This window comes from Nicotiana tabacum, chromosome 16 (assembly GCF_000715075.1).
Source record: "Nicotiana tabacum cultivar K326 chromosome 16, ASM71507v2, whole genome shotgun sequence".
NCBI lineage: Eukaryota > Viridiplantae > Streptophyta > Magnoliopsida > Solanales > Solanaceae > Nicotiana > Nicotiana tabacum.
The window spans coordinates 99,763,150-99,779,981 of NC_134095.1; the positions used below are offsets into that span (position 1 = coordinate 99,763,150).

Below are 16,832 nucleotides of genomic sequence, written 5' to 3' on the forward strand. Positions count from 1 at the left end.
TCTTCTCCCGTTTTCCAGTGTTGCATTATCTATATTTCTCTTGTTGGGTTTTCTTCTATCGTTTTCCCTTTCTACTTTTTTATCTTGAAAATTTCTTCTTTAGCAATCATGTTCTTTTAATTTCTTCTCCTTTTTTTGGGTCTTGCGCTATCTCTCTTTTACTTTTTGCTTTTGTTCTGGAGAAAATATTCTCCACAAGGTAGGGGAAGGCTGCATACACACTACCCTCCCCAGACCCCACTATGTGGATTAGTGAAATTAAAAGCGCGCCTAAGCGCAAAAGCGAGGCGCACAAACACTTTGCCGCTCCACGTGACCTCAAGCGAAGCGCGTGTGTTAGAGGACCTTTACTTCCTTTTTTAATATCATAGTAAGTTAGTCTGTCACAGTTCCCTAGACCATATATATGGTAAATAGCCAGGGAAATATGGAAAAACTAATTAAGGGAGCAAATTAGATTTCCCAAAAAATTTAAAAAGAGGTTTGTGACATAAGAAGGCCAGAGGAGTCAAAGGAATGCAACAGAAAAAGATAAAATCGAACAACTGCAGCAGAACAAGCCTCTATAACAGGTCTTCTTCTCTTCTCCGTTTATTTATCTCTTAATACTTTTTGTACGCCTCTCTCTCTTCTACTCATTTTTTTCTTCTTTTATTCTTTCTTTGTAATAAGAGATACAAACAAAAGAATTCTCCATTAAAATATGAGTATTTGACTGAGTTAACTTTTTTCTTGTGATTAAATTTTTTGCTATTTTTCCTTTTGGGTAAAGTGAATAAACTAGTAAAGTTAGAAAATAAATGGGTTTGGTGCTGAAATTTTATACTTAGTCCTTTTGCGTTTGTAGAAAATTTTGTAGAATTAAAAGGGACACTTGTCCTTGTTTGATGATTCATGTTGTCAAACTTTTATAACTATCACTATATATGCAACACCTGTAAAGAGACTAAGAGAGGATAAAGACACAAATAATGGACTCCACACTTTCTTAGAAGTCATGGCATAGTGGTGGACCCCAGTAGTGTTCCCCTTTATATTCTTGTTGTATATCATTATTTAACAATTATAATTGCATGCAAAATGTCATAATATTAATTTATTTTATTTCAGAATTAAACGGCAGAGGTTCTACCTACCTTATATATTTTGTTGTATATTATTATTTAAAAATTATAATTGCATGCAAAATGCATTACATATTACTTTTTAATAAGTTTTCAGAATTATAAATGACAGAGGACTGTCCAGCTTTATGTTCTTGTTATGTATCACTATTTACAAATTATAATTGCTTGCAAGACGCATTATATATTTTTTTTTTCAAAATTAAAAATGGCAGAGGACCTGTCCAAAGGCAATCGAAGGGATCCTGGCTGGAAATATAATCATTTGAAGGATCCTAATGACACTACAAGAGTCACATGCAATTTTGTGGAAAAACAACCACGGGGGGAATTAATCGGGCAAAACAACATTTGATTGGGAACTTTAGGAATGCAGCAAAGTGTGCAGTATGCCCACAGGAGGTTAGAGAGGAATTGAAAAATTACATGGAGGAGAAAAAAATAAGAAAGGAAGTCTATACTAACGAATTTTCTAGACTTGATGAGTTTGATTATCAAGACGATGTTGGTGGAGAAGATGAAGTCCACGAGATCATTCATAAGAAAAGAGGTGGAGGAAGCTTTCCTAGTGGCTCTAGTAAGAAATTGGCCAAAGGAAAGGGACCTATGGATGTGTTTCTACAAAAGCAAGGAACACTTAGGCAAACAAATATCAAAGATTCATGTGATAAAGAAGCAAGAGTCATGACAATTCAAAAAGTTGTTCGCTTCTTTTACGATAATGGGATCCCATTCAATGTTGTTCGCTCAAAAAGTTTTAAGGAAGCAGTTGAGGTTATAGGAAGGTATGGTCCAAACTTGAAGCCTCCAAGCTACCACGAATTAAGGGTTCCGTTACTTAGGAAGGAGGTTGAGTTAACCAATGAGATTATAAACAAACATAGAGGAGTGGTTGAAGTATGGATGTTCCATTATGGAGGATGGATGGTCAGATAGAAAACAAAGAACTTTGATAAATTTTTTGGTGAATTCTCCGCATGGAACAGTGTTTATGGAGTCGATAGATGCTTCCTCATTTGTTAAGACCGGAGAGAAACTATGTGAATTGCTTGATAGATACGTGGAGCGTGTTGGAGAGCATAATGTGGTTCAAGTTATAAGTGATAATGGTAGCAACTTTGTGTTGGCTGGTAAGAATTTATTGCTTTAAATGTTTAAGTTTTATGTTTTACTTTCTAATATCGATTCAAAGTTCTGATTCCTAAATTTTGACATATCTATCAACTTTTTTTTTCTATAGCTGATTTCTAAATTTTAGCATATCTATTTACTTTTTTTCTATAGGTCAAATCTTACAGAAAAAAAGAAGACACATATACTGGACGCCATGTGCAGCCTACTGTATAGATCTTATGTTGGAAGCCATAGGGAAGATTCCAAACATTAAGAAGGCCCTTCAAAGAGCAATTGCCCTTGTCGGTTTCATTTATGGGCACTCAGGAGTCTTAAATATGATGAGAGATTTCACAAAAAATAAAGAGTTGGTGAAATGTGGGATTACTCGATTTGCGACGAGTTTTCTGACTTTGCAACGATTGCATTGTCAAAAAACTAATTTATGAGCAATGTTTAAATCTGATAAATGGGTGATTAATAGATGGTCTAAGTTACCAAAGGGAAAAAGTGTAGCTCATACCGTCTTGATGACAACATTCTGGAACCAGGTTGTGTATATTTTAAAAATAATGGCGTCTCTTGTTAAAGTGTTGTGATTAGCTGATAATGAAAAAAAACCTGCAATGGGGTACATTTATGAAGCCATGGATAGAGCTAAGGAGGCTATTGCAAAGGTATTTGACGGGAATATTGCTAAGTACAAAGATATTTTTAAGATTATTGATGAAAGATGGCAATGCCAATTGCATCATCCATTACATGCAGCTGGACATTATCTAAATCCAGAGTACTTCTATCAAAATTCAGCTATTGAAAATTGTAGAGAAGTAACAGATGGGTTGTATGCTTGTATTGAAAAATTGATTCCAAGGACTGCAGTACAAGACAAGATTATATCAGAGATACCACTGTACACTAAAGCTGAACAACAATTTGGTCTTCCGATTGCAAAAAGATCTAGAACGACAAGATCTCCTGGTAACTGAAATATTAACCTTTAAATTCACAATTATTAGTTTATGTTTAAAATTTTACTTAATACTTACATAGTTACATTAACTTAGAAATAATGATGGTCAACATAACACTTTTTACAGTTGAATGGTGGAATTTATATGGTAATTCAGCTCCTCATCTCCAAAAATTAGCCATTAGAATTTTGGGTTTAACGGCTAGTGTTGCTGGGTGTGAGCGTAATTGGAGCGTATTTGAGCATGTAAGTACTCGTAATGTATACTTTTTATTTATTTTCTTTGCTTAGTTAATCAATTAGACTATATCACTAATATTAAGATATTCCATGCAACAGATCCATACCAAAAAAAAAGAAACAGATTGGAGCATCAAAGATTGAATGACCTAGTGTATGTCAAGTATAATTGTGCTTTAAAAGCCCGTTATGACTTGCGGAGAGTTATTGATCCAATCTCATTGGATAACATCGATCATAGTAATGAGTGGCTGATTGGGAAGATGGGTGTTAATGCGGAAGCAGAAGATGAGTTGGTGTTTGGTGGTGATAGCTTGACTTTGGGTATGTTGCAAGAGCGTCGGGTAGTGAGGACGTGTTGACATACACAAGGCGACAAAAGAGACAGTCAGGAGTTATTGCAACCAATGCCTCAAGCTCCCGAGCTCCACGTATTGAGTCTGTTGACATAGAAGATGACATTGATTCTGATTCGGAAGAGGAGATTGGTGGCTATAGTTCTAGTGACACCAATGAGAATCACCCTATTGAGGAAGATTATATGGAGGAATATTATTTTAGTGATTAGAAGTGGAATCTAGAATGAGTTTATATTTCCTTATTAAGACTTAAGTTGATGATTTGATGAAGTTTTACCTCATTATAAGCAATATATATTTATTATTTATGTGTCTATTATGTTCTCTAAATATTAGATATATATATATATATATATATATATATATATATATATATATATATATATATATATATATATATATATATATATATATAAAACTTCATAGTGCGCTTTTTTTCAGTGAAGCCCACACTTTAAGTGCACTTTGCGCTTTAAGCTCCAACAGGGCTTTAGCGCCTTTTTGCGCTTTTGACAACACTAATGTGGATTATACTGGGTTTATTGTTGTTGTTCTAGAGAAAATCTTATTGGTGAAAATATGAATTTTTGGCAATTTCTTTACACATTAGAACAATTGCTTCAGTGGCTACACTTGTGAATTAAATTTTTTATTCAGGTTGAAAGAGATGTAGACTAGATATATATAAGGATATCACACGCGTAGTGTTATATATACCAAACACATATAAAAGTGTAGCGAGCTCATTCATTAACCCCTCAACACTGCCAGTCGGGAAGGATAGTTAATCTAGACTATCCCATTATGGGCTACACGACCCCTGGTGCTCTATGTACCCCAAAGATGTATTTCCTCCTACTTTAGATATTCACAAGCTAACTGATTGTTTTTATAAGTCAGTAGCCAATTGAATGTTTCATCTTCAACGCTCATTTCTTTTGAATTATGTAGATGTACGTCTAACTGGCTGACTCATATAATGAGAGATTACTAGACTTTATGAAAAGGTGAGAAAGGAAGGGACTTTATGGGCGTATAAGAGCAATATGGCTTCTTAAAGAAAGGGAGAGCAATGTGGCTTCTTGTAAAAGCACTCATGTTGCAAAAATCAATTTACAGGCTTGTTGTAACTCTTTTTAGTAATCAGGCAGGACATTGCGAGGCTTCAGATTTCCGAGGACATGGCCCTGGATCGGAAACTGTGAAGGTCAAGTATTAGGGTTGTAGGTTAGGAGATAGTTGAATCTTTCCTTACTTTGTCCCTTTGTGAGGCTAGTCTAGTAGGATTTCTGTCGAAGTCAGATAGTGGCAATGTTGTGTCTTACTACTATTTCGTTTTTCCATAGCGCCCGGTCTATGTCTGTCTATCGTTTTTCCTTTGCATCTACTTTCTCATTTTCATGATGTTATTTTTCCTATGTTTTCTATTGGTGGTACTGATATTGTCTCTTTTCGTCTTCTTGAGCCGAGGGTCTTTTGGAAACAGCCTCTCTACTTCGGGGTAGGGGTAAGGTTTGCGTACACAATAACCTCCCCAGACCCCACAAGTGGGATTCTACTGGCTCGTTGTTGTTGTTGCTGTTGTTGTAACTCTTTTTAAAATTTGAAACAATACAAGAACTATGTAAATTTACAGCATTGTCTCCTCCATTACGGAGCATTATTGTGATTTATTTGGAATTCTATAAAGAGTTGCAACTAATTTCTATGAGAAGGTAACGAGGAATGGGAAGGGATGACAATGCACATCCAATAAGGAGAAATCTGGACACGAGTTCTGGCCCGCACATAAGATAAAGGAAAAGATAAGTCTTAGATACCTGATTATAACATAGCTTATAAGCACCATAAATAACATCGACTTCCATGGATTTTTCCACGAAGCTAATTGTTGAAGGTGGTTAATTGATTTGAAGACAGGGAAAAGCAGCTCCTGTGAAGAAAAAAAAAGGTGATCTTGAGGAACGAGGAAACATTATGTACTAGAAGTTCTACGACTAGTAAGTTTCTAAGCAGCAATAATGCATCACAAGTCAAGTATCCCGTTTATGAAGTGATACACTTCAAAGATGAGGTGCAGGAACTCGTTTCAAATTTTAAGAACAAGAAGCAAAGCCAACAAAGTATCCTCATTGAAGTGATACTTTCAAAGATGAGGTGCAGGTACTCCTCAGTTCTAATTTTACAACAATAATCAAAGCCAACCAAAGGGTGCCACAAATTAGTGGAGCTGCTAACTACTCTAAAAACAAGAGACATATGAGCTGCTGAACAACAATCAAGCTACGTTCTTAATTCCCTAGGGAAAAAAAAAAGAACTGCAGCTTTTCAGATTTGCACCATTTTTAACCATAGGATCGACTGAAGTAACTCACAATTTAAGGCAGCATTCCTGTTCGAGGAACTGTCCTTAGCAGGGATCAACTATCATGAACAGAACAAGTAAAGCAATCTCCAGAATCACAGGAACGATACGTTAAGAAAAAAGAGAAAGACAAAGGAGTTCACTGCACACCTTCATTACAGCTAAATTAGTATCAATTCCTTCAACTTTGACTTGGTCAACTGTTGCCTGTGCAGCTTCAGCCCTTCCAATGTTCTTCATTGACTGCTTGACAGCATTTTCCAGAGGATTTATCTCACCAACACAGACATCTCCAACCAAATTTGTTGCTTCTCCAATTATGTCAACCTCCTTGCATGAGATAATACCAAGTCTACAAAGTGACACCCGTGATACTGGGTGTATCACCTGTCTCCTTGCACTAGGAGAACCCAATAACCCACGATGATTGCTGGCAGATTTCATGAGTGTCAAGCGACTTGATAAAGTTTCCAAGATCGCATCTCCTCTAGGAAGACTTTCTGCCAAGTTAAAACACAGTAGGGTTTTATAGTTGGAAGAAGATACCTTAAAAGCCTCTCTTACTGCCCTGTATCGGTAAATTCCAAGAACAGCCCTAGCGAGTGCTTCAAACTGCTGACCCTCTTTGATATTATACTTCCGAGTAAATTTGTGAGCATGGAAGATTTCAAGACAGATATCCAACCAATAGTTCCGTCTTGAACTTCCTTTAAATTCCGGAAATTCAAAATATGCAGGATCTACCCTGTACAAACTTAACGTTACTAGTCCCTGGTGAGTTAGGATACATAGCTTCAACTGAGAACATGAAACTTACATAGATGACGACTTGTACATAACAGCTTTGTCAAAGAGGCGAGCACCTAAAGGTCCAGTTAGCTCGGGCTTAATGATCTGCTTCAAGTCGGATGCTAGATCAAACCGCACTGCTTTATCATATAAGCCCATTCCAGACTCAAAGTAGAGAGCATAGTTGGTTAATGTCAACCTTCCTGGATGAAAGGGAAAATGGAAGAATAAAGCATCTTAGCAACTAAGGGAGGAAAAAGGCAAAGGACTAAATATACAACAAACGATCAGTAGACAGATAGATTTCTTTTTCTTCTTCTCTATGAGTAAACAGATAGTTCTTAACTAGCAGTTGATAAGTACAAATAATTTCACTTGCCCTACATAGGTGATCGCCTTCCTTGTAAAGTGAAGGTGTAATTGTTTATGGTATTTGCCTATATCAAACCCTATATGAATCATCATCATCAGGCGGAAAGTTCAAGAAATATGCTTCTTCATAAAGTCTTTTCGGATCAAAGTTGTTCTTGGTAGGTGGGGAACAATATAAAAGTGAAGGTCCAAATGTATAATAGCTAATGATATTTGCCTATATCTAACTCTATACAAATTATCATCAGAAGGAAAGTTTTGAAAATATGCTTCTTCATGAAGTCTTTTTTTTCCTTTCCGAGAAAAGGTAAGTTTGTCATGAACAACAACAACAACAACAACAACAACAACAACAACAACAAACCCAGCTTAACCCCATACGTGGGGTCTGGGTAGGGTAGTGTGTACGCAGCCTTACCCCTACCCTATAAAGGCAGAGAGGTTGTTTCTGATAGACTCTCGGCTTAAGGAACGGTAAAAATAAAGCAATTTGTCATGAAGTCTTTACGATCAAAATTGTTCTTGGTAAACTTTGATTAAGAAATAGACAAGTCTCCTAAATATTTTACGAAGAACTTAAATGAGTGAACAGATCAAATTTCTATTGGAAATGCGTATTTGCATATTAGAATCAGCAAAAAATGCACCTAAACCTTCACTTAGTTCAAGAAAATTATTAAGCTTGATAGCTTTGTTAATAGATACAGTCAAACCTCTCTATAACATCCACCCTCTATAACAATTTCACTAAAACAGCCAAATTTTCTTTAAAATCAATTCTTTATGTTATATGTTACCTCTCTGCAACAGCTTTCTCCCTATAATAGCAACAACCATCAATATAACGATAATTTTTTTGTAAACTTACCCCTCTATAACAACCTTACTCAAATATTGATTGATTTTACTATTTCCCACTTCTGTTGCTAGTCATTTATTTTCAGGATAAAGAAAGCACTAGTGCGGCTTTGCTATCATAACCACATATTGAACTAGAGTCTCTCAGATTACTAATAAAAGGTCTAGAGATTTTGAACAAATATTTTGGAACTTTAATACACCATTTTTGACAAAGAATATTACATCAATACATACTTCAATCATTAAGGATTTTTCCATTGAAAGATGAACATATTTGTATCCCATTGGGTAAGAGTTCACCGTCTTTTAATTAGTGAAATATGAATATCTTTTGAGATTTTAAATTTAAATAATTTATTTTATCTTTATAACATTAAAATATGATAATCCAATTGATATTTTATATATTTTGTGATAGCCAAATAAGATTTAAATGCCAAATGATGTTATAGGTGTATATTAGCCAATTGCTATAACCTAAAAAAAATCGGAACAACCGTGGCTTGACTATATATCAAACATGATAAATAGCACAATTTCTTTTGTGGATTTGATTTATCTGTTTATTTTGTATTTGACAATTCAAGATCCCTGGAATTCTTTTAACCGATGTTTGATATGGATTAAAGTCAAAACAGTCAACCAACAGACTCCTTATCCTCCAATTCCCATATTTGGTACAGTATTAAAAGTCAAATTAGCCAATTATCAAACTTAGTATTCTTCAATTCCCTAGTTATCTTGTTTAGACGGGTTGATATTAGTATCAAATTTAGGAATCCCACATGTAATACATCTTAAATTACTGTTATCATCCCGCCTAAAATTAAGGTGAGGGTCAACCTTTTCTTCATTCCTCTTCACCTCCCTCCAAAAGCAGCAGCCACCATTCCCCTTCAGACTCCACCTTCTTTTAGTTTGGTTTGCTTCCCGTTTACCTCATTTATCTTGTTCATACCTACGCAAAGTTATCGTCTTCTACCCCACCTTCTGGTAATCATCTTTCCCTACCCTTACACAACTGTCCCATCACCTCCAACCACTCCCCCTTCCCTCCACATCGTCAATGTTCTTATTTTCTTGCCTTCAAATTCTTTTTTTATTTTGGTTTCTCACACAGTGTCCGGTAGTCACATTGGAGCCCGACTAAATCCGGATTCGCATCGGGAAGTCCCATATTAGGGGGTAAAGCACTCCCTAACAAAGCCGACTCCATACCCAGGGACTCGAACCCGAAACCTCTGGTTAAGGATGGAGGAGTACTTATCAGTCCACCACAACCCTTGTTGGTTCTTACCTTCACTTTTCTTCCTCTTCTTCCCTTCCTTGTTACCCACACGTGCTTCTTTCCTTCCTTTTTTACCTTTTTCTTGTTTTCCCCTTTTCAATAATTCAAAAACTTTAAAAATGAGCATTGACAGTTCACCTGAAATGGCAAGTCTCATTAGTTCGTTCATCTACCTTTTTTTTTTTTTTTGAAAAGGTAATAATTGTATTTATAAACAGCACAAAGTTAGTCCTAGAGTTTCTGTACAGTGCAGAACACCAAAAGTATGGCCCTCATGTAATCCTAGAGGGCCTCTATGGGTTCTAGGAGAGTTTATGCCTCATTTACGTATTCCGTTTTACACCAAAAATGAAATAACATGATAGAATCTAACTTAATCCACCAGACTGATTTGAGTTTCTCTCTCAAATATTTTGGGTTTTTTTCTCTCCAAATCACCCCCAAATACATGCTGGAATAGTACTCCGCCTGCTATTTCTTGCTTTGTCCAGCCCCTGCCACCTATACTAGCAATGCAAAAGATCATGTGTATTCCCAGGCATGGACCACTTGATTAGTCAAGAATAGCTAATCAGTAATACAACAGTGCAAAAAAAGTGATTGAGGTTTCTGTTTGACTGCCATATAAGTAGCAACTGCTACATAAAGACAACCCTTTTTTCTGGAGATTATCAACAATAAGGAAAGTTTGGGACAAAGGGTTGCTTATGCTGCTCTAGAAGCTAATGGACTTAGGTAGGGGTGGTCATCATTCGGGATGGAAAAGTGTGTAACTATCCAACTGATCGTTTGGAGTTCTAGCATGTCGTTCCCTTATTTGAGACTTCCCACTTCACACAGGTTCATTTGGTGATTGTGTCTTGCGGATATCGGTGGTTCGGGTCCTAAAGGGCCTGAGAGCGTATTGGTATGCCTACTTGTTAACTAGAAACCTTAAAGAGAATAGAGTTAATCAAAGTCAACAATATGACTAAACGAGCTTAGATTCATTTTGAAGGTTCCAATAAGGTTCGGATGATGATTTTCAACTTGTATGCATGTTCGAATTAGGACCCGAGTGGCTCGGGTGCAATTCGGTGCTATTGCATGGAAGTTAGAAACTTAAGAGTTCAAAAGCTTGACTTGGACCTTGATTTCGAATTGTAGCGTTTCCCTTTGTGTTTTGCGCCTTTGGATAAATTCATGTAGTGTATGTGGACTTGTTGGGATGGTTTGGAGGGGCCACGGGTGGCTCGGATGAGTTTCAAGGTATTCGGAGAACGTTTTTAAGGCAAAAACCAACAAAATCAGCAATAAAATTGCAGCAGCAGCCATGCCAACCATTTTCTGCAATATCAGCCACTCTTCGGCCCTTGCATAAATAACATGATTTCAAACTTTGAGTTCATCTCACCATTTTGGGAGCTAGGAAGCTCAGATTGAGGGGATTTTTTGGGGGATTTTCATATACTACATTAGGTAAGTAATTCTAACTTGAATCTGTGATTATTACATGAATCAATCTTCGATTTTTGTCTTAGAATCAAGGATTTTAAAGAGGGAAAAAGGGATTTCGAATCAAAACTTAAGAAAGTAAAATTTGAGGTTTTGAATAACGATTTGGACTCAAATTTGAAAACAAATTACATATTTGGACCCGACAGGTTATGGGCCACCGTAATTTGATCTTGTATCGGGTTTTGACCATGTGGACCCGAGTTAAACTTTTGTTGACTTTTGAGATTTTGATAAAGATTGAATCTTTTTCATGTGGGATTGATTCCAATAGCATTATTTGACCTTCTTGAGTATTATTTGACTAGATTGTAGACTTTTGGAGGCAATAGAAAAAGGAAAAGGTGTTCTTGAAGGTTGAAGCTTATTTTGGAGAAGGTAAGTGTCCTGCCTAATCTCGACTTGAGAGAATTTTGCCTAAAATGGACTTATGTGTTATATGTTATGTGTTATGTGTTTGGGGGTAACGTATACACCAGTTGACGAGCATAAATGCGTATACCAAGGTTTTCCACGCTTGGGGAGAATTTAGGCCTTTTAATGCTTTGTTTTGATACATGTTCTCCTAGTGATATGCTTATTTGTCTGACTACTTAAGCTTTCTTATTCACGTTAGAGATCACGTCTAGGCTTTTGATACTTTTTTTGGACAATGATGGGTTATTTGTATATGGATTACATGTTATAATCGTAATCATACATTATTATTTTTTTGAGAAGGTAATATAATGTATATTTATATATAGACTGCACAAAAGTTGTGGAGTCCCCCTCTAATTACAAGGAGAACTGTGACAAAAAACATTCCTACTCCTTTGCCATCTATAAGGAGCCTAAAACATCAAAAATAGATTCGTGAACTTCTAAATATTGTCCTTTAAGAACTAAGACACTTCATTTTCAACTTCTGGATATTACTGTATTTTTCTACAAAGCATCACAGATTCCTCTCTTCCCAAATTGTCCACCAGATGCAAGCTGGGACAATCCTTTATCTCTCTTAACTAGAAAGATTACCTTCTTTGTTCCAGCATGCTAGAACTTCAAGTACTCTTCTCGGCATTAACCCACAAAATTCCCCTTAAGCTCATGAAGATCCTCCATAATTGCACGGTCAACCTAAAATGCAAAAAGAGATGATTGATTGTCTCTGCCTCCTCTCCACAGCTCTTAGCCATAATCATCCATTATACACACGCATACATTCCACACGTTCCTCTCTCTTGTCCATATGCATCATATATACATACATCTCTGCATATGGTTCTCTTATATGAACTGAGGTTATGGCACGATAGGATATTGAGTGTGGTTGAGCTGATTATGGCACGATAGGACATTCCGTGCAGTTTATGTGATTACGACCTTTATGTGGTCCATCTGGTTGATATGATTATGACCATTCTGTGGTTTTTTTAGTTGATACGATTATGACCTTTGCGCGTGAATAGTGAAGACCATGGAACGTCAAAATCTGCCTTCAATTTTGGATGAGGAACACAGTGGATGCAAAGACCATTCAAACACGAGGAAATTTTAGATGTAATCAAGGAATGCAATGTGGATAAAGCACCCCGCCCAGATGGATTACCATGGAATTCTACAAAAGATGTTGGGGCACCATCAAGAAGGACCTTTCTAATGCAACAAACCACTTCCAGTCTGATGACAGTTAAGTCTAAATGTATCTTATATTGCTCTTATTCCAACAACAAAATGGCACGAAAGAGTTAAAGGATTTATAGGCTGATTAGTTTAATGAAAAGTTTTTCAAGGTATTGTCCTAACTTCTTGCAAATAGGCTCAAGACTAATGGGACAGTTGGTTTCATCCCCATAGATGACTTTTGTAAGTGGAAGACAGATTACGCACATCAATCATTGCAAATGAGTGTCTTGACTCCCGACTAAGACAAAGGAAAGCCGGAATCATGTGCAAATTAGATATAGAGAAGGTTTTTGACGATGTGCGGATTTACGAGGAACTTGGGGGCAAAGGTGGGGACAAGAAGTTATTTCGGTTGGCCAAAGCGAGAGAGAAGAATGCTCGCGACTTGGATCAAGTGAGGTGCATCAAAGACAAGGGCGGTCGAGTATTGATGGAAGAGGCCCAGATTAGGCAAAGATGACATTCGTACTTCCATAAACTTCTGAATGAAGAGGGGGAGGGAAACATTGTGTTAGGGCAATTGGGGCACTCCGAGAGTCACCGAGACTTTAGGTATTGTAGGCGCATCAAGGTTGAGGAGGTCGTGGGTGCGATGGGTAAGATGAATCGGGGCAAAGCGACCGGACCAGACGCGATTCCAGTAGAGTTTTGGAGATACGCGGGTAGAGCAAGCTTGGAGTGGTTGACTAGGTTGTTTAATGTTAGGTGTAATGGCTTCCTGGCCACTCAAACTTGTAGGGCTTTTGAAAGCCGATACACGAACTTTGGATTTTCCAATTTGAACACTCCAACTTGACAAAATGGGTAACAATAAACACATCCACCAGAGCGTGTATATCAATTTCGTTGACATGTACAACACATCATGCTAAGCTATTTATTACTTGCCATGTGTTATTTGTGGGTCCCATTTTTAAATACAAAATCAGAAAAAGAAAAAAAAAAGTTACAAATACAAAAAGGAAAAAAAAACGCCTGAAACATAGTTCGACAATTCCACCGCGGGAATCGTCCCGTCCGACGAGCAGCAGAACTCCGGCAAGGCAAAAATGAACGCGCAAGGTGTTCCAGGTATCCAAATTGGAAAAGAAAGGTACCAAAATGTTTGCCTTGATGAGGAGAATGCTCCTACACTTCCAATTTCATATGGGTACCAACCAATTCCTCCAATTTTACAATCCAAAAGCTCAGGCAGTCCGGTTGAGCAAGGTGTTCGACGAAATGCCCCTATCAATTCTGGGCTAATTGGAGACCAATTTCCAATTGGAATCCCTTCTACTACACCCATGGATCCTCTATGCAAAGATTCAGCTCAATCCATTCAGGAAATCAACCATCACCACCAAGTTGAAAACTCAAAACTTCACCAGTTGGCCGGGCAAGGTGATCAGGCAAATCAAAGGACTCAAAACCAATGCCAAACTACTTCTGCTCCTCAGGAGAGTGTTTCCAAACCTTCAAACCAGACCTTACATGGGCCAAATCTTTCGAATATCCAAAATGGTCATTCTGCACACTGTTCATATAACAGTGTTCGACCAAATGCCAATGCACCCTCCAGTTCTACTCAGCCTCTTTCACTAGGATTCTGAACTTACATGCTCCGGCATAGTCTGGTGAAGTTCGTAGCATCACTTACTCATATGATAGCATCACTTAATCCATGGTGGACACCTGGGAAGATAAAAAAATTGGAAAAGTCTTTTTTTTTCTTTTTCATTTTCCTTTTTTATTTATATTTTATTCTAATTCTAATTTTTTTAAGTAAAAACAATACTATTCACGCGTCTTGGGAGCGTGATTTGCACACAGTTTAGCCATGTCAGTTGTAGTGCTTCCACATAGGCATGGTCAACGATCAAATGCGTTTATTATTACCCATTTTGTCAAGTTGAAGTGTTCAAATGGGAAAATCCAAAGTTCGTGTATCGGCTTTCAAAAGCCCTACAAGTTTAAGTGGTCAGGAAGCCATTACGCCTTTAATGTTATCTTCAGGACAAAGAGGATGCCTAATGAGTGGCGGTGGAGTACAATGGTCCCAGTGTACAAGAACAAAGGGGATATCCAGAATTGTAACAACTATAGGGTATCAAGTTACTAAGTCATACCATGAAAGTTTGGAAGAGGGTTGCGGAAGGGAGGATAAGGAGGGTGGTGCCTATATCGGAAAACCTATTCGGGTTCATGCCGGGTTGTTCTACTACGGAAGCTATCCACCTTATCAGGAGGTTGGTGGAACTATACAGGGATAGGAAGAGGGATTTGCATATGGTGTTTATTGACCTAGAGAAGGCGTATGACAAGGTCCCTAGGGACGTCCTTTGGAAGTGTCTGGAGGTGAAAGGTGTGCCGGTGGCTTACATTAGGGCGATAAAGGATATGTATGATGGAGCTATGACTCGGGTTAGGACCGTGGGAGGTGACTCAGAGCCTTTTCCGATGGTTATGGGGTTACACCAAGGATCTGCGCTCAGCCCGTTCTTATTTGCTCTGGCGATGGACGCACTGACACACCATATCCAAAGAGAGGTGACATGGTGTATGTTGTTCGCTGATGATACAGTTCTGATTGATGAGACGCGAGGTGGCGTTAATGGGAGACTGGAGGTATGGAGGCAAACCCTGGAGTCTAAAGGTTTCAAGTTGAGTAGGATAAGACGAAATATGTGGAATGTAAGTTCAGCGACGTGACGGGGGAAGCGGATGTGGAAGTCAGGCTTGACTCACAGGTCATCTTCAAGAGAGAAAGTATTAAGTACTTAGGGTCAATTATCCAGGGAGATGGGGAGATCGACGGGGATGTTACGCACCGTATTGGGGTGGGGTGGATGAAACGGAGGTTAGCGTCTGGAGTCCTGTGTGACAAGATTGTGCCACCGATACTCAAAGGTAAGTTCTATTGAGCGGTGGTTAGACCGGCCATGTTGTATGGAGCTGAGTGTTGGCCAGTCAAGAATTCACATATCCAGAAGATGAAAGTAGCAGAAATAAGGATGTTGAGATGGATGTGTCGGCACACTAGGCTGGATAAGATTAGGAATGAAGATTTTCAGGAGAGGGTGGGCGTGGCTCCCGTGGACGACAAGATGCGAGAAGCGCGGCTTAGATGGTTCGGACACGTGCGGAGGAGAAGCCTAGATGCACCGGTTAGGAGGTGTGAACGGTTGACTTTGGCAGGTACGAGAAGAGGCAAAGGGCGGCCTAAGAAGTATTGGGGCGAGGTGATCAGGCAGGACATGACCCGGCTTCAGATTTCCGAGGACATGGCTCTTGATAGGAACATGTGGAGGTCGAGCATTAGGGTGGTAGGCTAGGGGGTAGTCGAGAGTTCTTTCCCTCTTTGTACCGGGTAGTCTGATAGAGTTTTGTTTAGGTTTGTTAGCGGTCTATGTTGTGTTCACATTGTTGTTTTGCATAGTTTTGTGTTATTGTCCTTTCACTTATTCGTTGTTGTTATTTTCTTTCTGGCATCTTTAATTGCTACATGACTTTTCTTTTGTTTCTTTTCTGATATTATTGTCTCTCCTTTTGAGCCGAGAATCTCCCGGAAATAGCCTCTCTAACCTTTTCGGGGTAGGAGTAAGGTCTGCGTACACTCTACTCTCCTCAGACCCCACTAGTGGGATTTTACTGGGGGTATGTTGTTGTTGTTGTTGCATTGGACACTCCTTAATTATTATTGTTTTTATGAGTAAAAAGTTTTATTATTCAACTAGTACCGAGCTGGTACAGAAAACAAAGTACAAGGCATCAGTATAACTTCTTCACCAACATAGTTACATATTCCCCCTAGTAAGTACAAAAAATTCCAGATATTCATCCATTCTATCTAGGGTATTACTATAACAGCACAAATAAAAGTTCTTAATACATTTGTTTTTTACTCTAGATATTAGCAATCTCTTCCCTTCGAAGCATGCCTTGTTTCTCTCTAGCCATAAAGTCCATAGAATGCAATTAGGGATGGTTTTCCAGATTTGCTGTAAATTCCTTTTGACTCTTTGAGACTGCCACATTATCAACATGTCACTGATCTTATGTGGTAACACCAGGGTTATGCCAATGATGTTAAGAAACAATTCCCAACATTGCCTTGAGAATCTACAGTGCAAGAACAAATGCTCAACAGTTTCCTACTCTGAATTACAGAAGTAACATCTGCTGCATAATGAAAAGCCTCTTCTCT

At 38.1% G+C, this 16,832-nt stretch overlaps 1 protein-coding gene across 2 annotated transcripts in view; it reads right to left on the reverse strand.

Annotated features, from left to right (window-relative positions):
- Positions 1-16,832, reverse strand: part of LOC107824651 (uncharacterized) — a 58,589-nt gene that overhangs the window by 22,367 nt on the left and 19,390 nt on the right. For both annotated transcript variants that reach the window (XM_075233103.1, XM_075233104.1), the window contains exons 6-8: positions 6,992-7,166; positions 6,325-6,919; positions 5,630-5,742 (exon numbers count right to left, since the gene is read on the reverse strand). In XM_075233103.1, coding sequence (XP_075089204.1) covers positions 5,630-5,742; positions 6,325-6,919; positions 6,992-7,166 — 883 coding nt within the window. The remainder of the gene's footprint in view (positions 1-5,629; positions 5,743-6,324; positions 6,920-6,991; positions 7,167-16,832) is intronic.